The sequence below is a fragment of the Cyprinodon tularosa genome, unplaced genomic scaffold (assembly GCF_016077235.1).
Source record: "Cyprinodon tularosa strain WSP-4 unplaced genomic scaffold, ASM1607723v1 ctg569, whole genome shotgun sequence".
NCBI classification, from domain to species: Eukaryota; Metazoa; Chordata; class Actinopteri; order Cyprinodontiformes; family Cyprinodontidae; genus Cyprinodon; species Cyprinodon tularosa.
This window is the reverse complement of record NW_024039306.1, coordinates 81,549-109,121: the sequence shown is the minus strand read 5'-3', so window position 1 is coordinate 109,121 and position 27,573 is coordinate 81,549. Positions and strand designations below refer to the sequence as shown.

At 37.2% G+C, this 27,573-nt stretch overlaps 1 protein-coding gene across 8 annotated transcripts; it reads right to left on the bottom strand.

Annotated features, from left to right (window-relative positions):
- Window positions 1–829: 829 nt before the first annotated feature.
- add3b (adducin 3 (gamma) b) lies at window positions 830–27,440 on the bottom strand. Of its 8 annotated transcripts, none has more exons than XM_038305885.1 (17): window positions 27,350–27,440; window positions 27,165–27,236; window positions 26,988–27,030; window positions 26,375–26,595; window positions 21,343–21,487; window positions 20,353–20,504; window positions 19,915–19,995; window positions 16,925–17,074; window positions 16,478–16,621; window positions 14,279–14,377; window positions 13,133–13,306; window positions 10,225–10,485; window positions 9,916–10,032; window positions 7,479–7,568; window positions 5,216–5,339; window positions 3,206–3,301; window positions 830–1,310 (listed from the first exon to the last, which is right to left on the bottom strand). In XM_038305885.1, the coding sequence occupies exons 4-17, from the start codon at window positions 26,573–26,575 to the stop codon at window positions 1,060–1,062; spliced, it is 2,085 nt and encodes a 694-aa protein (XP_038161813.1). In that variant the 5' UTR covers window positions 26,576–26,595; window positions 26,988–27,030; window positions 27,165–27,236; window positions 27,350–27,440; the 3' UTR covers window positions 830–1,059. The 8 variants fall into 8 exon arrangements, with proteins under 8 accessions (XP_038161813.1, XP_038161814.1, XP_038161816.1 ...); XM_038305886.1 differs by having other exon boundaries at window positions 27,177–27,236; window positions 27,350–27,425; XM_038305888.1 differs by lacking the exon at window positions 26,988–27,030.
- Between the last annotated feature and the right edge of the window lie 133 nt (window positions 27,441–27,573).

Genomic DNA, 27,573 nt, shown 5'->3' with positions numbered 1-27,573 from the left:
TGGATATTCGATTGTTCTCTCACTTTTTAAAGATTTGTTGCTATTTGGTTTATCATAGCAAAGGAACTTCAGAAAAAAAATACTATTTACAAGAAACTCCCTTTGGGTTGAAATTCACCATTCACATTGTTGACCGGGTTAGAAATACACAAACCTCCATTATCCTTCATGTAAAACTCCAACATTGAGCAAGAAGAAGAGATTTCATTACTCAGATGCCTTAAATTACAAGCTAAGCAAACAAAAGACATCAAAATCTACTTGCTGTGATTCACCCATGGCACTTTCATAATTGCAATCCCAAAATAAAATAAAAAAGCTATTGGTAAAAGTCAAACTCATAAAAATCACTTGCAAAGCTTTCTCTATTAGTCACAGTTGGTTCCTTGTCAAAAATACCATAAAAGCAGCAAAAGACACAAACATGTAAGAACATGGATTGTTACCGTTTGATTCATCACAGCGTATTTTAGTGTAAGAGTATATAAAGACTATCAAATCATTTACTATCCAACACTATACTGTTATATAAACACACATATATTATTACAAGTATAACTATGAATAGATTCAAAGCTCAAACACATATACTGTTTATAAGGCTAAACATCATATAACTTTACACTTTTCAGCCACTCTTAAACTACTGTTACCTAAACATTTTTAAAAAATCCTCTAACTTTGAATACATTCAACAACTTGTGCAATAATAAGAAAAGAAATCACAAAAATGTAAGGTCCACTTGATGTTTCATTATATGAATTACTTCATTATACCCATGAAGGCCCATTAAAATATGGGTTGGAGGCACAGGAACACTGGCATTCCTTTTTAAACAGATTCATCCATATAAAGTTCTCAGTTGTCAGTCATAAGGTTGAAAAAAGTCCCAACACATAGAAAGATCTTTGAAGGATCATCGAAAGAACTTTGAATGATTGTTAAAACATACAGAAGGCTCTCTTGTCATAGCTCCATTTCTCTTATTTCACTTCTCTTTAACTCAGCAAAAATAAGGAATTCATATCACGCTTTCCCCCTCAAATGAAACTCTTTGCTCAAGCTTCTGTTTTTGCCTTCTCCTCCTTCTTTTTCTTACTCTTCTTCAAGAACGAGGGAGTGCGGAACTTATTTTTCTTTTTCTTGGGGGACTTGCTCTGGCTCTCCGGGGTCTGAGGCTCCCCCGTTTTCTCCCTTGTTGTTATGGAGATTTCCACCGTTTCTGAAGTGCTCACACTCAGCTTGGATACCTCGATGCTCAGATCCTCCTCCGTCTCTGACAAGTGGTCCTTTCCATTTGGTATTGTGTCTGTCGACAGATAAAACTGAGTCAGAGAGGTGTGGCAAAAAAAGGCCCCACAGAAAAGCCATTAATTATGAGCTAAACTATAATTTTGTTCTAAGATCCACAGTACCTCACCAAATGATTCATACTCTTTTTTTTACATTTTTAAGGAAAATTATTATTTATGTTTTCACATTTTGCTGAATAATGTCAAATCTCCTGGGTAAAATCATGATGAATAAAGACCTATTCTGGGTTAGTGACTGTGAACATGATCTTTCCCATTTTTGACTTAAAAATGATTTAGGTCTGGATTTAGACTGGTGTTTAAAAAACATACAATAAGCTTGAATCCAATCCATTTCACTGAAGCTTCCTTTTTTAAGTCTTTTTAGAAGGTGAACCTCATCCCTACTCCATAGAGTTTTACACTATTTAAAAGGCTTCTTTTATCACAGGGCTGTTCATGCTTCACCCATCTCTCCTTGAACTCCGAGCAGCTTCTCTGTCCTGTCAAACACAGGCATTCGGCGTCACTATTGCACAACGTTTCTAAATTTTTAGCTGAGTCCTTTCAACGGCATGCAGCTAACTCCTATGTAGATGCCTCCCATGCGTCTTTATACACATCTTAAATAAGTGCTGACTGCTGGATAAAAAATACCTGATAACCTAAAATTTTGATTCCAAACAGTGGGACCTCATTGGCTGACTTTATGCAATGGCTTTGGCTAGACAACAGCATGAGGGAGGCTGAGCCACATTTAATGGCTTCTATTCTGTGATGTAAAAACATATTTGGCCTTTTGGGAATGAAAAGGGAAGCTCCTCATAAAAGTGGAAGTTTTTCTTTTTCACCTGCTTTGCAAATTTACTGAATTAAATTAATTAATTTAATATAAATCAGTTCAGTACACAAAATAAGTCTATCTTGGGGAACATTAATAATATAAAACTAGTAGTTATATTTACTAAAATTTTTCAAAGTAATTAGTTTCAAATATTTTTTAAGAGGGGACCAACTTATTACATGTTAGATTATATGACTTTTCCATTAAAACCATGTTTGTGGAGCTTATGCTAAAAGCCGTTAACCTGACAACAGCCAGATGCATGTCTCGCTCCGCCTAGCTCCACTCACATACATCTGGGAACCCGCCATAGGAATTGCCTTTACTGAAGGCTGGGCCTTATCAAAACTCCTTGCATATGATTGGATAAGCCACTTGTCTGTCATCTTTATTGACGTGCTATTTCAACCACTCACAACGAAGCTAACCCGTGACGCTGTGAGAGGAGGAGCCATTTGGTAGATCAAGCTCTTGCCAAATCCGGTCGGGAGAAGGGCGAAAACATCGTTTCCACCAACAAAAGCCTTCAAAGCCGTTCTCTGATGTTCTTTTGATGAAACAATATCAGATAGATTGGACAACACAGAAGAAATAGCAGCATCAATGCTAACGCTTGCTTCCTCAATGCGAGCCGCCATTGTTGTTGGAATCTCACGGTCGCTTCTCCACTCCAGGACACACCCACCCTGCGTCCTGATTGGCCAGACCATAAATTCGGTTGGGGAAATCACTTTCAATGAGCGGGTTCCCAGATGTATGTGAGTGGAGCTGGGCGGAGCGAGACATGCATCTGGCTGTTGTCAGGTTAAAAAGCCGTCCCATCAACAGATTTTCCCACCTGAGCTGTGGATCTTTGCAGCTCCTCCACAATTACCATATGCTTTTTAGATGCTGCTCTGATCAAAGTTCTTCCAACCAACCAGGTTTTCTCTAAAAGGGTTAAGGTCCATTTCTAATTTTTTTTTTATTCTGTAGAAACTCTACTTTCAATCCTAATATAATCTTAAAAAGTGAGAGAATTTTCAGGGTTGGTGAAGTATTTTATAATTCAGTGGATTTTCCAGTAACCTTGTTTCGCTGGTGTCATTATAGGAGAAAGCGACAGGGAGATAGTAGAGCCATCAAATGTTGTCATCTCTTCAGCATCAGTGGCATCTTCATCCTCTACAGGAGAAATTGAATCACAAAGGACAGTTTTGGATTAAACATGTCATCCTTCCTTTACCCGACAGTTCTTCAGATGGTTAGGTCTATACCAAGGTGTTTACAAATCAGCACTGTTAGCATGACAGAAAACATCAAGATAACAAAACAAGCTTCAAAGATCTATCAAAACTGTTCACTTAAAAAAAAAAATCCTTATTAAGAAAAATAAAAGTGACACTCTGATGTGCAGTCAGACAAACATTTCTCCTGTAGGAACCTGATATTCCTGTGTGATTTCATTAACGAGCCACGAAGAGTTAGATGAAACTGAAAGTCTTTGCTGCTCATTCTTCATAGTCTTGTGAGCTGACTTCCCAGCGCAGACTGTGTCCCAGTCGTTATTGGTAGGAAACTCTAAGGTTTAGCTAACTTGCTTCAATATTTTTATTTAACAACAGGCTCATTTAGAGGCACATTTAAATATCTGAATGCCATTTAAAATCTTTCTCAGTAAAGTAAATAAATTAATTGATATATGATCGAACCAATCAAATATTGGGGTTTCTATGATTGTGGCCCTATTCCCACCCACTTACTTTGAAGTTGACAGTTTAAATCATTTCATGATGAGTCTGTGCAAGGATGCCATGAAATAAATAAATGAAGAAAAAAAGGATAGTAGAATGCATATGTAAATGACAATTATTGAATTAGATAAATGAAAATCTAGACTTAATCATTAAATGGCGTTTCATTATTTGATGATTTAATAGTGAGCGGCACCGTGTTGCAGTTTGTAGCACTGGTGCCTTTCAGCAAGAAGGTCCTAGGTATGAATTCTTTGCTAAGTTTGTGTAATTTGATTTCAGGTCAGTCCGCCTTCCTCCCACAGTCCAAAAACATGACTGTTAAGTTAATTGATCTCTCTAAATTGCTCTTACGTGTATGTGTGTTTCTGTGTTGCCCTGCAATAGACTAGCAACCTGTCCAGGGTGTACCCTACTGTTCACCAATAGACTGCTGGAGATAAGCACCATGACCCTGACAGATATGGGGAGGTAGATGGATGGATTCAATGGTCCAGTTTTTTTATTCTATTATGGATTTACACCTTTAATTTAATTAGTATTTATTTAATGAATAATTTCAAATGCTTCATTAAATAATCACGCCCGACATGGAAAAGAAACGATATCTGCTAAATGGCCTTGGTGTCAGTGTTCATACAAGGCCGGCAAAATCTCTAGGCCTAAACCCCACCAACAATATCCAGAGTTTAACAAGAAAAAGATGAGAAAGAAAAGCCCCTGAGCCAATGGCCATTATTCCTTGATAGAGCAACAAGTCATGCAAAAGGACGGGGCCTTTTACAGTTGCTTTTTATATCTCTGCTTCTGTCTCCCCTAACCCCAGTCGGCCTCAGCAGATGGCCACTCACACTGAGCCTTGTTCTGCTGGAGGTTTCTTATTGTTAAAAGAGAGTTTTTCCTCTCCACTGTCGCTACAAGCATGCTTAGTGTGAGGGATTGCATCCGAGTTAATGATTTGCTGCAAACAACTGGTTTTCTTTAGATAGAAAAATTTGAATCAATTTGAATCACTTTGATCTTGTGAACTGTAAAGTGCCTTGAGATGAGATGTGTTGTGAATTGGCGCTACATTAAAAAAACTGAATTTAATTGAAAAGGCACAGTGAGCAAGTATTGAGTGTATATGTTGTAGCCTACATGGACAAGCATCTGTAGTCCATACTAATCAGAAATATACTAATTACATCAATCTACTGACTCTTCATATGTTAGACATGTTAAAAACTAAAGTGCTAAAATACATTTTTTAAATATTGCACTTAATTCAAATGCACCCGTATATTTAATAAAACAAAGAAGAAAGAACACACCAGATCACTATAGTAATAATACATATGTATACCTTCTTGGCCTTGCTGCTTTCTTTCAACCAAGCTCTTATAATCCTCAAGCTCCTTTTCATTGAGATCATTGAAAGGGTTTGGTGGAAGAGAGCGGGTGAGCTCCTCATCTTCAACGATGAAGGCCTGGAAGAACAAAAATTATATTTTAATAATGTTTTCTGTTTGTGCTTAGACGTCATAATTTCCTGTTTCTAAATCAGACCGAATCAGCCTGAGGTCAGAATTCAATATGGCCTTAACAAAGAGATCATAAAATCCAATATGGCTGCCATTTGAATGAAACATGGTGATAGCCTTCCTGGTGAATCTATGGCCGTTTCTCAATATGTGTACTTGTACGTTCTCGTGTGCTCGTGAAAGGTCATCAACCTCAGCCCTAGTACTGTTTCAATTCACAAGAACAGCAGACCGAGAACAGATAAAGTCTCCGGATGTTGTTCTTGCCCCTCCCTATTTACCGAGTATGCATCAGAGCAGACTTGTCCGTTCTTGAGATTGACAGCTGTCCCAGCATGCAATGCGGCAGCAGCAGCTTTCAATGGAGCGCTCCATTGAAAGTTAATAGTTCTCTTTTCTGTTGCTGTTGTTCAACAAAAGTATGTTTTAAGATCATTTGAGCTGAGAATATTATACTTCAAAGCGTCACTATATGGCCCATTTATCGATTTTATGTGTAATTTAACCCCTAGAACCCTACGGACCCACCGGTGGGTCCAGCTGCTACGTGACCTCGTAATTTTAACAAACCCCCAGCATTGATGTAAAAACATATTTGGCACAGTTTGGTGACATTTTTACGATAAATGTGCCAAAATGGCCCCTCCGCCTAAGAAATTTCTCACTAATACCATTCTAAAAGAAATATGATTCATCTGATTGAGTCCAAATTTGGTATATTTTTACACAATATTTAGATTTAAAAGTCTGTACTACTTTTTTGTGCTATAAATAATATTTTGGTAGTGTTTTGCAATGTTTATTTCAAAGAAAATTTTGGCGAGGTTCAAAAAATGCAAAATATTTTGTATTTTGTCCCTAATATTTCAGGCAGGGTCAAAGCTACAATGGTGCTGACACCAGAAAACCATTCTATGACATCTTACCTTTACAGACGTACCAAAAGTTTCTTCTTAAATCTAATAGCTGTGAGGCTATAAGTGATTTACTTTTGTGTGTTTTTGTCAGGCAGAAATGTATTTATACCCCCTTAGGGTGTAAGAGGTTAAAAAGAAATGTCCCGAAGCTGAGAGGACCGCAGCAACCAGTGGACCTCCGAGGCTAACTGCAGCCAGGGCTAAATGCAGTCCGTCTGCAGCAGCCCTCTCTCGGCATAGCCGTGTGTGAAATAACGCTGGCTCTGATGGCGATTTTTTAGATTTATTTGGCAAAATTTTTATTTGATTTGCTTTTATCTGACTGTGTTCATTCTTATTCCCCATATTTATTTTGCGTGCTCCTGTTCTCACCAAGTCCAGACTTTCCTTTGTTCTTCTAAAGAAAATCCGTACTTGCGTTCTAGTGAATTGAGAAACGGCATATCTGAACTATCTATGAGAACTTCTTCTCTCATCATATAACCTTTAATAGATCAATGGAGTACTGCCAGAAAAGCAATGCTACATAACAAATAAATAGTGGTTAGCTTGTAATGCTAATAATAGTTAGCCTTAACACTATGCACAGCTACTGATAGAAGCTCTTGGCTTCCACACTCAGTCTCTGAGTGTGGTAGTCTGTTCATTTTTCACTCCTGTCTTACTTTTAGAGAGCTTAGTAATGATTCAGCTCATAAGAGGAGACCATAGATGAGATATTTCAAAAATACTATTTTGCCAAATGACCAATGTCTTTATCAAGTCAACAGAGTAAAGCTTCAATTTATTTCTTTTTCCTCCAGCTTTTATTGTCGCTAAACTTTCACAAGTACATAGGAACAAAATTAACTCTCTGCATTTAACCCATCCCCTTGGGGAGCAGTGTGGGGTAGAGACAACACTTTAGCAAAAACATATCATGGTGTTTTTATTTTTCAAGCTTTAATTAAGTTTACAAAAAACTCTATGGTGTGACAACAAAGAATACATGGATCATGTTCACTACTGAGTATTTGTTGTCTTTGACATTTTCTATTTTCATAAAAAAAAAAAAAAAAAACTATGTCGTTCTGTGATGATGGAACTATGGTGTTTAATATGTATGAGGAAAGGACAAAATCTAGTAAACTATAGTTACACATGTCACACAGATTACATGTATACTCACCGGTCCTGGTTTGGTGTCCACTACAATGCCTGCCAGTAATTGAGATTTTGGTCCTGGAGTCATCTGATCACCTCTGTGCTGTTCCTTTATCTGAGAAGACATTTTGAAAGTAGTTTTTTTTTTAGCACAAAACTAAAAGTTCAAAAATAAAGCAGTTTTCAAAGGCATCCATTAGCTTTATAAAGATCCTTTAAGATACTTTGTAATGGTATGTTTTGGGATTTCATGCTTGCCAAGGATGTGTCACTAGATGTTTATGACTTTTAAAATTATATTTATAAAGTTTGTCAATATTAATGATATTTAGCATAATTTTCTAAGTAAACTACCGTAATCACCAACCTCTTTTCTCTTTGAAAATGTCAAAGATTAATTTTTTTTAGCTCAAGCTAAGAAAGTTGAAACCAGATTCTAACACAAAAAAAAAAATTTGCCGAGAAAAACTTCCAATTTTATTTGAGGGAAAGAGAGTCTCTGAGATGCTTTTAATCATTGTATGATTTTTCCTCTCTCTGAAGCTGCGCTTGAACTAAACAGTTTGTGGACTTAGCTGAAAAACATGGGATGCCAAAATCAGGATTAGACGTGCTGAATTATTCAGTTTAAAAATTGATCAAGTGGATTATTTGTTATTTGGGCTAATCTGTTTTATATGAATATTTGGCTGCTTAGAAAAGCTATTTTATCAGAACATTAAAGCACAGAGGGAGCTGCAGAACAAAAAGCCTTTTTCATTGAGGCATTTTGTATAAGTATTTTTTAATGGATGAATATTTTTTGTATGTTTATCAATGTTGTAATAAGTGTTTGGGTTTATTTATGTGTGTTCTTATCTGTGTTTAAGTGTTCTCTGTTTCTGCTGATATGCTATAACACGGAAGGCAAAGGCACCAAGACAATAAAAAGAACAGCAAAATATATCTACAGTATATGAGAGAGTATTTTACACATCTTGAGCATGTCTGAATTTTGCAACTATAAAAACTTTTATGTACTTTGTTGAGATTTTATGTGATTCAACAACACAATGCACTGCCCAGCTGTTAAGTGGATGAAAAAAATAATTTAAAAAATCTGAAATACAGTATCTACGGCGCTCATGTCTTTAGCCTTACATCTTACAAAGCGGCATTTCTCTGCAGGAACAGCTGTGGGTATTTTAGGATTTGTCTGTATATACATGTGTGTATAATATGTGGATGTTCAGCCACATTAAAGTCTTGCCATGGATTATAAATCAGAGTTAATCAAACTTACACTGACCGGACAATGTAAACAACTGGCTTCTTCGTTGAGAACTTTTTCTTTTTAAAATATGTGATTTTATGTCACAATCGTAGTAATCTGGTTCTAAACTGTTTCCTCTTGTTAGTCCTGGCTTGGAAATTTAAACCCTCTCCTTTTCTTGACTAATATGTTGAGTTTATGGCGTTAACTAGTCTGGCTGGCTAGATTAGTGTTCTATCTAGCACATTCAATGTGCTTTGTTCCAAACCATTCTGGTTTTATGTTAAACTTTGCCTGTTAGAAGGAAATCCCAACCTGAACCTAAGTGTTTTTTAATCACTGGCCATTATTAAGCTTAATTTAATTTCCCCTTTAGTCTGATCTAGCTAAACCTGCTTTAAATATCTTCACAGCTTTATCCCCGACCAGTCTGCTGTGTTCCTTGTTCTCCTGAGGATGCTTGTTCACTGATGTTCTCTGACAGGCCTTTGAAGCCTTCATTTAACAGCTGCACACTAACAATACATTCTTCACAGGTAGATCCTGTAAACCAATTAGGTGACTATAGAAATAAATTGTTTGTATCACATTTTATTTTGCAATTTCCTACTATGGGAGCAGGACACAAATTCAAAACATCTAAACTAAATAAAAATCTTGGGCCAGTATGTCTTCATAATCCCTGTTATTTACTACTTCCTGTTGATCTATACCTTAAAGAACCAAAGAAAAATACTTTGAAGCTCATGTCTTTAATATGGAGGAAAAAACTTTTTTTTTTCTAAATATGTTAAAAGATTAACATAGCAGATTTGTAAATAAATATTAATTTAATGTTAAGTAAGCAGGTATAAATATAATCATTTTAATATTGAGATACTAATTTAGATTTAGGTTTTTGTAGCTGCTAGTATTTAAAACATTTTTTTTCTTGACAAATTAAAAAAAAAAAAAAAAAAAAAAACTATTGCTTAAAAAAAAAAAAAGAAGAAGTCCATGCTTCCTTTTATGGAATTTTTGAAAACTGTTTTGTAGCAACGCCTGAACAATATTTTGACTGGTTTGGTTTCTTACTTTTTAGACTAGAAAATAATGTAATATAATTCAACATTGACAATCATAAATTAACATGTCCGGTCTGCGTGTTGTTATAATGACAATGATATTCTTAAACTGTGACAGAATTTGATTTTGTGAAGCAAAAACTGACCCGGTTCCTCTTGTCCAGAACCTCTGTAGGATTGGTGTTAAGTGGGACAAACTGGTTAGGATCCTCAATTTTTATCGGGGTCCCGACGCTGTTGCCTGGTTCTGACGACTTCATCCACTGAAAATAGTCAGAATAGATTTATTACAAAGATTAAAAAGAACCATCCAACAGATGCTTATTTTCAAATCAACCACAAGAGGGCAGGCTTATAAAAAGAAAACCTACTAAGACCAATTTGCTTCTTGAACCAAAGCAGAAGCAAACATTGTATATGAGACAGTGTCTTAATGAAATTTAAAGTCAGTGTACCATGATTTTGGTCCGTGGGCTGACATCCCCGCTGGGTGACTGTTCAGGAACATTGACCTTCAGGTAGCTGTTGGGTGAGGTGAGCCACCTGGTTCTCTCCCTCTGCTGTTTCTGTGCCATAAACTTGAAGGGGCTGCGTAGACCCAGCTCACTGTCCTCTGGCGGCACCGCAGACACCGTGGCGGGGATTTCCACATCGTTCTTAGAACGCGGCTTCTCACGGACAATCGGGTTCCGGTATGAATAACCTGTTCTGTATCCCTACCAGGTCACATTAAGAGAGACAACAATTGGCTTAAAATATGCAGGGAAAATGGAACATACCTAAACTATGAAGGGCATAGTAGCCCTTCATAGTGTAGGCAATATAATACTTAAAATTGAAAATGATTCACAGGCCAAAGATCTGTTTCAATTTAGCTTTTAAATGTTTAAATAGACCAACACATTAGCAAACCATTTTAATAAATCTTGCCAATTTAGGCATGAAAAGTTAATTGTGTTAATAACACAACAAAAGGACAGAGGGAGAAATAGCTATGGGCACTTCGAAAATACAAAGCACACACTGAGGCTGCCTGTGTATCATTCCCAGCAAAATAATAGATGACTGGTATTTTTCTAGGCAGTATCATAAGTTATACACAAGAGACACGCCTACATATGGCCTTTAATGCAACAGAAAAAGCATGATGTTGTCACTCCCCTATCTTTCGGAGCCTGAAGCACAGTTTTAAGTATCCCTGAAACCTAAAAATATCTAAAATACTGAAAAGATCATTGAAATAATCTTCCCTCACTTACATGCAAAATTTTTGAAGGCTATAGCTTGATTCACACCCAGAGGGATTTAAGTTTGGATTGCTCAAAGCTGTCTTTTAAATATACGGGAAAACTCCAACAGGTGACGAGAATCAGGCCCTGTTAACCTTCCTAAAACTGACAAACCAGCCAATTAAAACTTTTAAAAGGGCGAATTATATAACGATGAAAATGCAAATGAGCGATATACAAGTCTATGCTGCTAGGGCGGCTTGAGCTGATATATCACTCGCTATCGAAAAAGTTGTTACTGACAGAGAAAGATTTAATTATTTCTATCCATTGCAGATTTAAGTTTAAAGCAATCTCTTCATTTTACCAACATGCTTCTTCTGACTGAGGTCGTCAAAATATTCCATATTTTGCTGCAACAAATACTAGAAAAGTGAGTATTGAAAATACGATCATTTCACATCAAAATCCACATAACTGATCCATCTATGTTTGTCCAAAAGGTCTGACCAAAACAATGAGCTTTATTTCTTTGGTATAGTATAATTGATACCAAATCAACAGAGATGGCAAAAGTACTCACTTTCCGTACTTGAGTAAAAGTACAGATACTTGTGTTAAAAAATACTCTGGTAAAAGTGGAAGTACTGATTAAACTTCTTTACTCAAGTAAAAGTAACAAAGTACAGGCTTGTAAATTTACTTAAAGTATAAAAGTAAAAGTATAAACCACTTTTTTCATGCCGTTGCCTACATTTTAAATGGATGTCTGCCAATAGGACTAGATCTCCGTTGTGTTCATTTTCAATCATCTCGTCGTCCATGCTACTATGCTAACGCCACCGCCACCAAGCTGCAATGATTTGCCGCCAATGAATACCGCCGAATCTGTCCATTCATCTTGTAGTGGTGCGTCAAATGCAACGTAGATTCCCATCCAATTAGACTGAATTTGGTATTGATGACGTGAAAAATAATAACGGTAACTCCATTGAAATGATTCAAAACTAAAGTAACGAGACAATTTTTTAAAATGTAAGGAGTAGAAAGTACAGATATTTGTGTAAAAATGTAAGGAGTAGAAGTAAAAAGTCGCCATAAAAATAAGTAGTAAAGTAAAGTAAAAATATCAGAAAAATCTACTTGAGTACAGTAACGAAGTATTTGTACTTCGTTACTTCCCATCTCTGCAAATCAATAAATAAGGATGGCAAAGTAGATAAAGTGCTCTTTTTTTGTCTCATTAAAAAATAAAACATCAGCATTTTTATCCATGATGTTTGTACCCTGAGCAAATAATGATGCTTATAACAGTAACTGATTTTGGTGCTTTTCTTCGTTCTTGTTATGATATAGTTCCTTTTGAAATCAGAATCTGTAAGTTGGTATTGGCTTTTTAAAGCCAACCTAGAATTGTGAATGGTTTATTTAGTCATTTTATTTTGCTTGAGAAAACCAATACAATCAACCTAATTTATTATTCTTTCAGCAAAGGCCTTTTGCTTATGATTTATTACCTTCAAAACCAGCTCACTTCCTCCTCCGGTTCAAAAGGTCAGACCACCAGTTAGACTTACTGAACTATTTTCACTCTGCAGTTCTTAAAAGTCTTTGAAGAAATGCCAAATCCAAACTGACTGGACTAGAGCTGTTCCAATAACCGATTGTGTGGTCTGTGGTTCTCTGCCCACAGCATGCCTTTCCATCTGAGAGCTGTGATCGGGTGGATGGACGGTAATGACTCCGCAGAGTTAACACAGCTGCACTCTCCTGCAGCAGAAGCAGCTGTTAGCAGGAAGCCCATTCAAACAGACAGCCTGACATCTCCTATGTCTGCAGAACATTTCCAAAATCAGTGTGGTTGAAATAAAAGGGGGGGCTGCTATAACCCTACAGAAATCCTTACAGAGGAATCAAAGATCACAAGCCAACCTGAAAAGGCCTCAATAAACGTTACAACTCAAAAATACAAACAAAGTTCAAGAGGTATAAGGAAATGCAAACAAAAGACAATATCATAAAATCACACACGTTATTTTAGAGTAGATGAACAAACGCATATCCTCTTTTCATTGTGTTCTCTAACCCAGAGGAAGCACCTGATTAGAGAACAAGGAGGTGAAAGTTGACTCACCAGGTTGTCCAGCATTCTCATGAGGGACTCGAACTCAGCCTCGCCCACCTTCCACTTGACCTCATTGTCAATGAGCACGCCGGCAGCAGCCACTCCCTGGGTGCGGGGTTTAAACGTCTCTCTGTCCAGGAGCACAAGGTCGTCCACACTGCCTGAACACCTCAGAGAGTTCACCTAAACAAAAAATGTCCATAAATCTCCATATTTTAGAATTCACATTTAAAAATAACATTAAAGCAGCTCCTTCATACAGAATCCCATGAACAGGGTTTGTCCAGGCAAAAACTTGTTTTTGTAGACTTATATATTTAAAGATCTCAGTGTTTATTATTGATTGAAAACATAAATGGGGGGAGTGGTGGCCTAGTGGTTAGGGCATAGATCCTGGAATGCTGAGGTTCTGAGTTAGAGCCCCAGTCCAACAGAATGCCTCTGCAAAAAGACCCTTAACCCCACATTGCTTCCGGGGCACCCCACAATGGCAGCCCACTGCTCCCTTAAAGGATGGGTTAAATGCACAGAGTTCATTTCGTTGCTCTGTACTTGTGACAGTGTAATGAAAATAGAAGAAAAGAGGAAGGACATTTAGACAGCAGGAAATGAAGTCTGGAGATACATGAAGGACTGAAGAGTGGACACAAAGAAGGACAAAAGACAGGCTTAGGTAGGACACAAGGAAGGAAGGATACAACATTTAGAAAGTGGAGGAAGGATTAAGTCAACAAATGCAAATATCTATTTCATCCTCTTACTTTCTGGTTTCATGCTTGTCCAGATGTGGAAAGGATTAAAGTTTATTTCCAACATCTTTAAACTTTATGTCTGTAGAAACCTTGACTTCAGATTTCAGACTTAAGCAACAAAAAAGAAAAAGGAAACTCAAACAGTAGAACAGCCTCCTCAATCACATATTTGACTTAGATTTGCTTGGAGATCCTGCATGCCAGACATCATCTGGTGTGCTTCTATTTCAGGCACTGCTCTATCTTCTGTCTGTCACATTTAGCAACATATGAATAACAAAAACAACCAGATCAAAGAGTAGGAAGTATGAGTAAAGATAGATTTTCAGGTTTAAATCCACCAAACAATGCACCTATTTTTTATACAGCAAACGTTAAATAATTAAGAACATAACTTAATTACCTGGATGTCACAGGCTTGCTGCGAGTGGTACACATAATGAAAAGCTTCCTCCACTGTTTCTCCTAAAGCGAGCAGTCCATGGTTCCTCAAAAGCATCACCTGAAAAACAAAAATGGAAAAAATCAGTGAGAAATTACTTTAGAGTGAAATTATATACACACACACAAAAAAAGGTCTTTGATCAACTTTAAAGCTGTTTAAAATCACAATTCTGGAGAACCATGTTGTGCCTTCAGAGGCTCTGTGCACCAGCAGCACATTCTGCAAAGTTGCTATCATAGCATTTGCAATGTACAAATACTAAAAGGGCAAACATCAACAAAATAAAGTTTTTATAAAATCAAATGCAACTGGATCTAACAATATTAGATTTTAAACATTTAATAGTCATATTATATTCATATACATTATATATATCATAACATCATAACAATCTGTTCACTGCTCCTTATAATTATATTTTACTTTACTATCTATCTATCTGTCTGTCTGTCTGTCTGTCTGTCTGTCTGTCTGTCTGTCTGTCTGTCTGTCTGTCTGTGTGCTCATCCCTCTCTATTTTCTTAAATACTTAACACAAAAACTAAGCTAATACTAAAAAGTTTCAGAGCATGGGCATAAATAAAGTGATCATGGGAAGGAAATTGTAACAGATAATATATGATAATATATGATGAAAAAATATAATTGTTGCTAAACTGATACAAATGTTATTAGTTAGAAAACTGTTATCTGTATCATTATCATTTTATCATAAAAACAAAAAGCTTAAATTAAACATCTACTCACACTTTATAATTAAAAATGTGACCTTTTTTGTTATTAGACAAATCTTTACATCAGTTATGATTAGAAATGATATACATTTAATAATGATGTTCTTTAAGATGCACTCTTACGGTACTTACAAAATTACAGCTGTTTGGGTGTTGTGTATTTTCTTTAAACATTTAAATATTAGTTTTCTGGAAAGAAAAGGGGGCTTAAGCCTTCTTTAAAGGAATAGTACACCCAAAACATGATTAGCCTTCATTTTCTACTCACCCCCATGCTGAACAACACTCTGGAGTACTTTTTTGATATCTCAAATGCATCTGGAGATCTGGGAGGCTTCTTGCTGTCTGCTGACATTCAAATAATGGAGGTCTATGGTGACCGAGACAGAAAAGTCCATAAAAGTCCACAAAAAACGTGTCAATATTCCTCCATACTGCTCGTCCAATTTATTCCAAGTGTCCTGAGTGGGTAGCATCCAGAATTTACTCGAAACGAAGTCATTTAAAATGTTTTTAGAGCATAAACAGTAGTGTATAGGATTTCCTGAAAGCGCGCACATGCGCGCTCCCGATGCTACGGAAGCCGGCAGACCAAACCAGCGCATTCAGCTCGGCAAAGAACTCATGCTCTTCCTCAACACTGAAGTCCTCAGACATTTTTCTTTCGTTGTTTCTTTCTTTGCACAGGTAAACAGCACATTTCTTCTTCTACACTTGCATTATTGGCAGAGCAGACGCTGAATGCGCACTTTCATCTGGTTTGGTCTGCCGGCTTCCGTAGCGTCATGAACGCGCCGGCGCGCGCTTTCAGGAAATCCTATACACTACTGTTTATGCTCTAAAAACATTCTAAATGACTTCGTTTCGAGTAAATTCTGGATGCTACCCACTCAGGACACTTGGAATACATTGGACGAGCAGTATGGAGGAATATTGACACGTTTTCTGTGGACTTTTATGGACCTTTCTGCCTCGGGCGCCATAGACCTCCATTATTTGAATGTCAGCAGACAGCAAGAAGCCTCCCAGATCTCCAGATGCATTTGAGATATCAAAAAAGTACTCCAGAGTGTTGTTCAGCATGGGGGTGAGTAGAAAATGAAGGCTAATCATGTTTTGGGTGTACTATTCCTTTAAGCCAGCTAACCAGCAGTGTGCAGAAAGGGAACAATGCTGTGTTTCTCTATGCTCCTTAGAAAAGGCTTTAAAGTGGAACACTTCTGGACAGTTTTGAAGCTGCAACTTTTCAAATACCAAAATTTGGTTCAGTAATCAAAGTCTGTCTTCTGGCAAGTTGTCATATGATTGAAAGCGTTTTATCAAACATTTGTAGAACCCCTTGTGTGTTGGCATTATGATATAATAAGACTGCCTTATGTTAAAGTGAGCAAGCTGTTAATGAGGTGCTTCAGTTTGGCCGTACCTTGGCAGTCGGGCCCAGAGCTTTCTGAAACTCCACCTTCTCCTCTTTATTATCAAGGCTGCCATAGTAACCAAAGCAGCTCACGTCTCCCAGCAGCAAAGCCTCCTGGGAAATGGGCAGGATTCCACATTTCATCGAGGACACCTGTTAGTGTGGGATGAAAACAAGCGAGACTGTGATGCAGAAGCATCTAAACAGAGGCCCTGTTATTTTTTGCTTTCGGGCACAAATAAAAATGCTGGTTTTATAGCGATGCTCACAGCGTGCTCTGCATTTTACAGCGAGGCTTCAAAAGAGGTGATAAAATTACATCAGAGAGACTCTATACCTATACCAACAAGCCATGCAAGAGGTTGGTTTTATTTAAATCATGTTTTTCTCCAGTTTTATATATATAAAAAAATACCCAACTACTTTTAAAACTTGACAACAGCGTACTGTACTTACAGCAGCTGTAGCTGGGCTGTGTATATGGATGATGCATTTAACATCGGGGCGCATCGAGTAAATGGCAGCATGTGGGGCAAATCCAAATTGGTCAAGGCCCAGATCAGTGGAGCCCTGGTCCACAACTTCACCAACTATGTTCACCTTCACCTACAAGCAATGAGAAAAAATGCAAATTTTAAAGTATTGGAGCTCAAACAATCCCTGAAAGTGCAACATGAACAGAAACCCACACAAAAACAACCACGCTGGTAAATATTTGATCCTTGTTCTGTTTTACTTTAAATTTCTGTGAAGGATTGCTGTGGACGGAGACAGTTTATAAACAAAAACCCTTGTATATGTCTTGGTATCTCTGCAAACAGTTGTGTTATGTCAACAGCTTAATTTATAACCCCAGCATCATGTGTCTGTGAATGCTCCTCATAACGCCAGGAGCGGTTTCCGATCTCTGATCAGGGATAATAAACCACTTTGTTTTAATAAACGAAATGCATGTTGTTTCAAGCAGGAAACACTTGTTCATAATAACAAAATGCTTGACAGTGTTTATAAGCAAAGTCACACACAAGGTATATAAACCTCGCTCAGAACTGGACTAAAAGGAACCATAACAGTTGATTGACCAATACTAACTCTATGACATACTGGACAGTTGTGCTTGAGAGCTTACATACACTCCCATTTAAGAAAATGATCAATTTAAACTAGAAATTCAAATAACAAAAAAGTTGAAGATTTATAATAAATAAGAATTAACTAGATGATAGTTTAGTTAAGTAAAATAATGATTTTCTATCTTTATTTAAAAAAGAAGAACAAAAACGATCTCAGACAAATTAAAGTACCTTGCTCATGAACTGTTAACAAACATAGCTGTTAACAGGTGCAGAAATCTGACTGAACATTTCCTGAACATGAAAATCAATGAAAAATTGAATTCGATGTCATGGTTCCCATTTATATATATATATATATATATATATATATATATATATATATATATATATATATATATATATATATATATATATATATATATATATATATATATATATATTTTTTTTTTTTTTTTATTTATTAATTAATTTTGTACATTTTATTTTATTTAACTTGCACCTGATTTTTTTCTGTCTTTAATTAAAGGGTATTTAAACTTTCAAGCCAAACTTGTTAGAATAATCAGCAGCAACAATGCTAGACTGAACTTTGTATTTAATATCTAGTTTAATATTTCTAACTTACATCAGTAAGTAAAATTGACTCTGGATGTTTGAACTTCGCACTAAATTAATCCTACAAAAAAGGGCAAACAGTTTTGCACAGATTAAACTAAGTTTATATACTAGCCAGAATGAAATACTAATTTACTCCAAACACTTTAAGCACTAAAATCTGTTTGATATATTCTTTAGATAAATATAATTACAAAAAGAGCCCTCATTCCAACTGTTTTCTTTCTAAATTCTGAGCAAACAGGTGATTAAAAACCATAGAGTGCAAACAGATTCTCTCACCAATACCATGTCATACTAAAAGGAGAATTGTGAACATTTTATGTGTTATTCTGACCATCCAACTGTGGTCAATATTAATATGATATTAGGAGCATGTATGAGAGCGCTGCCACTGTATGACAGGATTTTACTGTATTACAACAAAGATTTGTCTTATGGTGCTGTTTCTCTGCAGTAAGGAGGTCAGGAGCTGTTGCATGCTGCATAGAGTTAGCATGCTCTTCCATTACATATGTTGGTTCTCTTTTTCCAGCCACAGTCAAAAACATGGCTGTTAGGTTATACGGTTTCTACCCTTAAGCATGCATCAGTGGTGATTTCTCATTGAATAATAGGCAGACTAAACCTCCCCCGTTAATTTTGTAAAATTATTCGTGAAATATGCAAGGTCATAATTAATAAATGTAGTCATTATACTGCACTAAATATGCGCTATGGTGGTATGGTGTGTTGAGCATTAATCAGCTGTTTATTCTGCTCTCAGACCAAATCTCCCCTCTGCTCTGGAACAGCAGGACTGCCTGTCAGCCTCTATGAAAAATCCCTGTTGAGGTTTGAGCCTCGGTCTATGGAGGTAAGCAACGAGAAACTAGAGCTCTGATTGGATAACAGTACAAAATATGTCATTTCCTGTAAGGCTAAACATCCTGGGGGGTCATTGGAGCAGGGGGTTGTAGTGAATACTGATTGGTAAACATTCTTGAGGATTTCAGACTGACAGTGACCAGATAGCGAGGAGGTTTTCCTCATGAGTCCAGAGGGAAAAAAGATCATCGGTCAGAAAATTTGTCTTGTGCTGAACTCTTCCCGTGGTTTCTGGAGTTTATAATTTCAGAGTGCTTCAGAACAGCTATTTTCACCCGTTGTATTGATGTGTTTTATGTTTTTCAACATTTTTAATTCAATACATAACTTTTGGTTTTAATTAACACCATTGAGCCTCCCCTGTTTCAAAGAGCAGCAGCCACTGATATGCATGTATGGTTGTGTTGATCTGTGTGGACCGGGTCCTCTGCACAGACAGACCCTGCATTACTCAACCACCACTATAGATAGGAACTTTATGCTTCTTCCTGCAGAAGACATTTTTAAAAAGAATATTGCAAAAAGGAAAGAATTTTTAAGATTCATGAGCAGGTGACCCCCCCAACATGCTTTAGTTGGTATGATTCTCTGAACCAGAGCTCTGAATTTTCTGCACATTTCTAAACACAACAGAAACCAGTGTAACAGAATTTACAAATATACTAGCACATAAAAACATTTAGAACACAGATTAAGAACTGACTTTAAGAACACTGTTAATATATCTCATTTTCTAAATAAATACAGTCATCAAATGCAGTCAATGAATGAATTCATAACATCTGCTTATGTTCCTGTGTTTGAGTGAATGAAATGCATTAAAACAGCATATCAGCACACAACTAATAGCATTTGGTAAAAAGCATCTGACTCAGGGGTTGTTCTTACCAAATTAGCTGCAGTCACCTCAGCGAATGACAGGCCCTGTGGACTGATGAGGATGTGATCCTGCTCTTTGTTGACACGCACCTGAGTCACATGGAAGAAAGCAGGAGGCTCACACCTCAGTCCAACACTTTTGACCACATGACACAAAATGATTCTGATCAGAATCCAAAAGCCAGTGTACTCTGATGCAGAAGAAGTATATCTCCAGGATATTTTTACCTAGTTAGTCTCGTTACTCAAATGTCAAACTCTGACATTTTAAGTGCTTGTCAGGTATTTTATAGTTAATTCATGTCACCCTTCACACACTTGTAATTAAAAATCCCATATATGAATAACAACGAGTCAGAGCACCAAGCTCACATAAAGATATGCCAACGTATGTGATGCATAAATAAGCCACCGTGCAGCAAAGTGAGATGGTGAAGTTATACTCACAGTGATGTAGGAGCTTGTAAAACGAGCCCAGCTGAAGAGATCAACAAGCCTGTAGAGGGTGGCCAGTTTGCAACGGGTCTGTTTCTCTCCTTTGGCAAAGGAAGGAGACTCGATGCTGTACAAGTCATTAATTGGAGTTACCATCCCAAAGCCTGCAGAAAGACATAACACGTCCTGTACATCACTTTGTTTCAAAGCATTGCTTAACATCTTTACACCTACGTTTGGACAATTCGTCTCGTGTCAGCATTCCATATTTTACCAGTGTCAAATTAAAAAGTTAGTTATGCAATTAGATTAGTTCTTTAATTAAACATGGATGGGTGAATAGGCGGTGGATGGACAGACAAAAGGATGGACTGATGAATGGATAAACAAGCAATCTTTAAAACAATTTAGAAGCCAAGCAAAAATACTTTTATGGATTTCCTCCACTCTACATGCCTCTTACTACATACAGGAAACTCCAGTCTGCACAGCTGGATGCAGCTACGAAGCTTTAAAAGGTCTTAGAATTCCCAACGTAAAACCAGAAGATATTTTGGGCTTTTTACTCCATATAAGGACATGTAATGATACAGAACCCAATCTCTTTTTATGACCACTCTGGCTTTCTAAAAGAAAGGTTTGCATAAACAGCTTCGCAACCACTTCCTTCATGGCCTGATCCGAATGTTTATGTCTTTTCTATGACCTCTGTTAAAGCCTCCCCCGAGGCAAACAGTCACACTAACAGAATTACCATAGCAAACTGCTCTAATTTCTTCCAAAGAGTGGTCATGAGGGGAGTAAACAATGAAGGATGTTGTCAACAACTTTCTGCTTCTTCTGCAGTTTCAGGGCTGTCGAGTGTCACAAGATTCTGAGAGATTTCCCTCCAACAATGAGGTTAATCAGTGTGCAGAATACGCTCATACACATGCGGCACACTTAGTGTCAACCTGACTCGAAGGGACGTAGACAGATTCTTTTGTAAACACAGCCACTCACTGATGGGTGAAGTCAAAGGGCCAGCTCCTCCCACGGTGCTGGCCATGACCAGGTCAGCAATCTGCCTCAGTGCCAGGAGACCTGAGGGGTTGTTGCCCTTCGTCATCTGGTCCTGAATCAGGCCCTCCAGCTCATCTTTAAACACCTGAAATCGAAGCAAGAAGGAAAAACAGTTCTGTAAAGCTCTGTCACCGTGACAACTGAGACAAACACAATCTTCACCTCATTCCAACACCTCCAGAGGATGTGTCCAGGGAGTTCTCCTTATTGCCACTGTACACAAATCACCAAAGGCTTATTAAAAGGCTCTTTGTGAGTCTGTGAAAAGGGGCTTCATTAAAAGAAACAAGGAGGAGGGGTGTAAAATAAACATGACTATCAAATTTTGCATCAAGAGTAGCAGTGAGTCCTAGAACAGCATTTTTGTTAGCTAGGGTTGAGCTCTGGTATTCTGCTCCATCCGTTCAGTTCCCATGGTGATGAATTACACTTGTTGGGCTTGTTATGCAACCAAGGATGAGTGTGGGCTCGTCTTATTTCTATCTACTTCACTGATATTTGTGCATTACACCTCCTTGTACTCCAGACTGTGCTGTCTTCAGTTAGATTGAGGTTAGCCTGAAATCTTATTAAATACAGATTAAATACTTCAGCTTGAGAATAGTTTCTGAACTGCAATCAATGTAGGGTTGTTGTTTTTTTTTTGTCTCACAAAAAACTGCTGCAGCATCATTATCAAAGATTATAGAGAGAAAATATGTGGATTTATTAAAATTGATCAGAAAACACCACTGAAGGATTTCCTGAAATTGTGTAGTCATATTAACAAACATAGAAAGGACAGATTGTTTTTTCAAGTGAACAAAACCCAAAAGGTTATGTTATCTAGGACTGCAACTAATTATAATTTTGCTTCCTTATTTAATCTTATTTAAGATTCCTTAAATACTATTTTTTACAGAATTCAGCCAGGTGAAACTAAAACTTTTCCACTTGAGGAATGCTGGATAGAGCATATTGACAGACAATAATGTTTTTTTTTTAATGTTAAATGGCACAAATTAGCTTTTTTTTGTTTGCTCTGTCAGCGAAAGGCATCTTTAGAGTCTCTATACTCCCCTTAACCAATGATTACTAAAGTAGTTGATGATCATTTCTATAATTGTTAATCATGATTAATTCAATTAATTGCTCCAGCCTTAATGTTATCTTTAAAAGTTTTTAACCCCCTGGTATCTTAATACATTACAGGAGTAATAGGTTGAACATGTTATGGAATTAAATGACTATTAGCTGAACTTAAATACATTACAGACCTAATCTTCACATTATTTGCACATCTTAATAAACATGCACACTTATTTGTAGGCACAAAGCTGATCTTCAGAGAAAGAGCAAAGTGATTTACCTATATCAATTCAGTAGGCAGCGTGTGCAAAGTTATTTGTGTTCATTAATATGCAGCCCATGTTCTAATGACCAAATCATGTAATTTTTGGGTGGAGGACATGCAGACGTTAAAATTTAAGAGATTTTCCAATCTGAAACTCAACTATAGCTGTAGTTTTTGCATCTTCTTAGCCCCTCTGAAGCGTTATCTGCTGTGAATCGGACTATGGCTCATGTCTCGGAAAGGAAGTAGGATTGGGGGGGTCATCGATCAGTAATTACCTTTTCTAAAAAAATGTTCATTACAATTGGGCTGCTTATGAAAAGTGTACTAATATCTCATATCATAATTATTTTCTCATAATTATTGTCATCATTTCCACCAGTTACATGGCTGAGAACCTTGTTGTTCTTTAATGGCTGCTCTAATACTACCAGTATTACATGCAATATAGTCATTTAAATGGGCAGAACCAAACCAGTTTACATATTTTAAAAGTTGCACAAGCAACCATTGTAGACCACCAGCAATATGCACACTGATACAGACGAGAAAACTAAATTAAACTTGCAGTTCAGCGCCCTTTATGTGGAATCTTTGAAGATCAGGCCCTTAGTGTTTATATGAAAATTTTTAGCAGATACAATCAAGTAATTTTGTTGTTTTCCATATGACTAAAGAGTGTCTAACATTGTATAAAAGCTTTATTATAACACTACGCAGTCACACAATCCCACACTCTAATTTGCATTTTAAAAGTCCTGAATCTGTTTAATTGAAAGTAAAAACATCTATAACTGAGATATATGGGTGTAAGGGTGCACAAAAGAATTGATGGGAATATTATCTATTAATAGTCTTTTTTCAATTCATTTCCAGAAAAAGAAAAAAAATCTAATTTCAGTTTTTGAGTTTTCCAACTTACCGGGTATGTGAAAAATTTACAAATTTCAGTTTGTGTGGGGCAAGTAGAAACTGGAACTGGATAAGTCATGCTTGAAGCTGCCACAATAATATAAAGCTCCTTTAGTAACACTGCTGCACTCTTGGTGCACCAAGGAGTGTTATCGCAGATCCTTCCTCCCAGCAGTTGCTAGACTTTATAATCTCCCAGCAAACTAAAGGGCAATAATCTCGTTATATGACTTCTCAAATCTATATACCAGTAGTTTGCTGAATTTCAACATAGTGTGACTGAAGTTGAGAGAGACCAATACATCGGCCTGCTGATTTATTTTGCTGACATTCGCATTTTTTTTAAATATTTTATCAATACTGGGCAATGTATGCATGCCATCACTCTATCATAAGCGCATTTAGCAGACATGTCTTTCTATTTAGTAAACTACATGCATCGGGTTACCTCCATTTGTTATCCATTGTTAATATTTTGTGTGATTTATTAATAAATATTTATTTTATGTTTAAATTAGGACTTGTGTTACATCTTTTAAGTATTATCTAATTTTTGTGATGCAAGTGGAGGAAGTAAAAGGAGTATCGACTTGAAGAATCAGCCCAAAGATATGGATTGCATTTATCAGCGCCACTTATGCTAATGTTAAAATAAGAGGTATCGGCATCAATAAAACCTGTATCGGTCGATTTCTAGACTGGAGGTATTGTATTGTGCATGTGTGCAGGGAAGAAAGTTGCTAAGAAAGTTAGCACTCCCATAAAAACTGTAAAAAAAAAAAAAAAAAGGCAATATAAAAGGTTTCTGTGGAAGCCGCTATAGTTCATAGGACTAATCAAGATCAGATTCAATTCAGGGTTCATCAACAATGCACTTACCAAGGAAATAGCCTTTTAATAGAGTTGTTGTAGATCGATTCATTTAATTAACACTGGTTGGTCTTTGACCATAGCGAACTGTAGTTTTACTGCAGGGCCTTTCAGGATGATCGAGGTTTATTAAATAGCTGAGTAAATTATGGCCATCTAGCTTTCTGGCAGTTCCTCAATACTGCAGGCAGGTGTAGCAGCACTCACTGCTGGAATTCTATTTAGGCATATTTATGCTGTAATTATAAAACGTAACTAAAATTCTTTATTCATGTGTTTACATCCCTACTGTAATTTTAAGTTTTTTCTTTTGCACAGACCTTGCTGGTGTTTTTTATGCACCTTTACAGACAGATATGTTACAAATCTTTTTTTTTTTATCTTCCTACTTATGTCTACTATATTTATTATTCTGTTACAAACTTGGTTGCTAATTTGTTTCTTAAAAACCCTAATATCCCTAGTGAGGGACAATAAATTAATATTCTATTCTCCTCTGAATATGAACTCAGGTTCACACTGAAGAAGAGTTTGGACTCGGCTGATTAACCCTTTATAGGGCACTCAGTGAAATACTTTGAAAATCAACGTTTCAAGCCAATAGTGTTATTGGAATCCAGAGCAACACCTTATTACCTTTGTAACATTCAAAAAAAATATGCATATTTTGATGGAAAAAATTTATGTCAATGTAATAACAAGAAACGCCAACTTCCCGAATATATTATATATAAGAAAAATAACAAAAGTGCTTCTATAAGAATTTCATGAAAAACACTCAGATAGCGAAAGAAAAACATTTTTCTTTTGGTACAACATAACCAGAGGCATTAATGCTAATACTAGCATTTACATTTTTTAGTTAATAAATCTAAATAAAAGTGTAAACTTGGCTTATTAACTTTTCACCTTTTTTTTCTTAACTTGATAACTTATTTTTCAACTTAATTTAACCTAACAGTCATATTTTTGCACTGTGGGAGGAAGCCGGAGTACCCGGAGAAAGAACCCACGCATGCACAGGGAGAACACGCAAACTCCATACAGAAAGACCCCAGGCCTGGAATCAAACCCGAACCTTCTTGCTGCAAGGTAACAGTCTTACGCACTTCCCCACTGAGCATTTACATTTTTACCTTTTTTTCTTAACTTGATAAGGTTTTTTTTTTTTTTTAAATTGATTTACAGTAGGTAATATATCATTCAAGGGCTCTTCTAATTGGTCAAATGCCAAAATAAGACGTACAGCCATGTAGCAGCATCTTTGCTGAATGGCTGGATATAGATCTTGTGTTTCTAGACCTCACTGAGGAATGGGGGGACTCCATGGGGGTATGCAAGTGATCAAAAATGCCATCTTGCCCTATAAAGGGTTAACAGTCATATCTCACAAGCTGTAATAAAAACACAGCTATACGAAATACAAGACTCTTTATTTGTCACATTTGATCTAATGTTTTTTTTAAATAACCAGACATAAAAGTTTGAAGAGCCAAGTCATTATTTCTGTCAAGAACAAGAAAAAAGTGCTGTGAGACTTCCTTCAGCCTGTTGACCAACAGTGTATAGCAACATGTGGGGGAGGGGATGAGATGAATCCCACCAATCTTGTCACTTTTACAATTGAATTTTGCAATATAGCTACATCTGCACCACATAATACAGTGACAAACGTTTTTGGCAGCATTTCATTGCCATCTTGGCGTATATACCATCTGTAAATACAGCAGCTTTTTAAATATGGAAAAGAATGCATTTCACTGCTTCTCTGGCTCTAACAGCACTGTTCATTACTCATACACAGCGAAAGCCTCTGGGTGGGAGGAAAGCAGTCTCATGCAGCTCTGTTCTACGTACTGGACTCTGCAGGATGTGGGTGACCCTCTTCTTCTGCTCCATCATGTTGAAATCCTGCCTCAGGTCTGGCGACAGGGTCCTGCCTCGCTGCGACTCTGGGTCGCTTTCCCCCATGCTATCCAAGTGGTGCTCTTTGGGGTCATTGCCAGACAGGGGCAGGGTCAAGGACCCTGCGGCCCTCCTCACATCCACCAAACTCATGTCTTCTCCTCAGTGGTCTCCTATTTAGGGGGAAAAAACACAGGATCAGCTCACCTCCACTCAGTTTAAAGCTGTCAAGGCAACCTGTGTTATTTTAGCTGCAAAAGAAACTGTACTAGCTGCAGCGGTGACTCATGTAATTACATGATATAGACAAAAGAGAGGAGAACATTGTTATTTGACAAATGCAGATTTGTGCAAAGCTCCATTAGTCAGAGATGCTTTGGAAATGATGCAAGGGACTTTTAGAATACCAAAACATGGCCCAAATAAGAAAAACATGTTGCATTTTGGTCCCTGAAAATTTACCACACAGAAGTTTAGCTTTAAAAGCACCCCTGTAAAGCATGGTGGACGGTAAACAAAGGTATGGGCCTCTTGTAAATGAGCTCATCTGGAAAGCAGTTAGTACCTGGATGTGGGGGTGGAGGTAGGAACCAGCCTTTACATAGGGCCTGCGTAAAAAGTTGGATTAGTGCACTAAAACAAAGCAAACGACGCAGCAATCATTTTTGCAACTTAAAAAAAAAGGATAAAAACACATAAGATGATGCACAAACAAGTGAAGGAAACAAAAACAAACTCTCACGCTTAAAATGACCTCTAAAAAGCCCCTCCAACTCTCCCAGGACGGCGTGATGTGGACTTTCTCCAACAGAGGCTGGGATAAAGAGCAACAGCGCGGCTGTTAATGTCGATCCGGATTCATTGGGATGGGAAAAAAAGTAAACGCAGGAGGAAAAAAAAAGTGCGTGAGGCGCAAGTTGTGCTTACAGGATCCAGAAGGAGCCGGACTGCGCGCTGCGGCTCTCAGTGCGAGGAGTGAGGAAGAAGCGCGGCAGCATGGAGGAGGATGTGGGTGTGTTTGTGTGGGAAAAAAGGAAAAGTGACCATGTGACTTCACTTATCCACCCACCATCGGACCCTGGGAGCGGGACAAAAAAAAGCAGCGCTAGATGTGGTACTGATTTTACAACTACATGCTGAAGCTGCGGGGG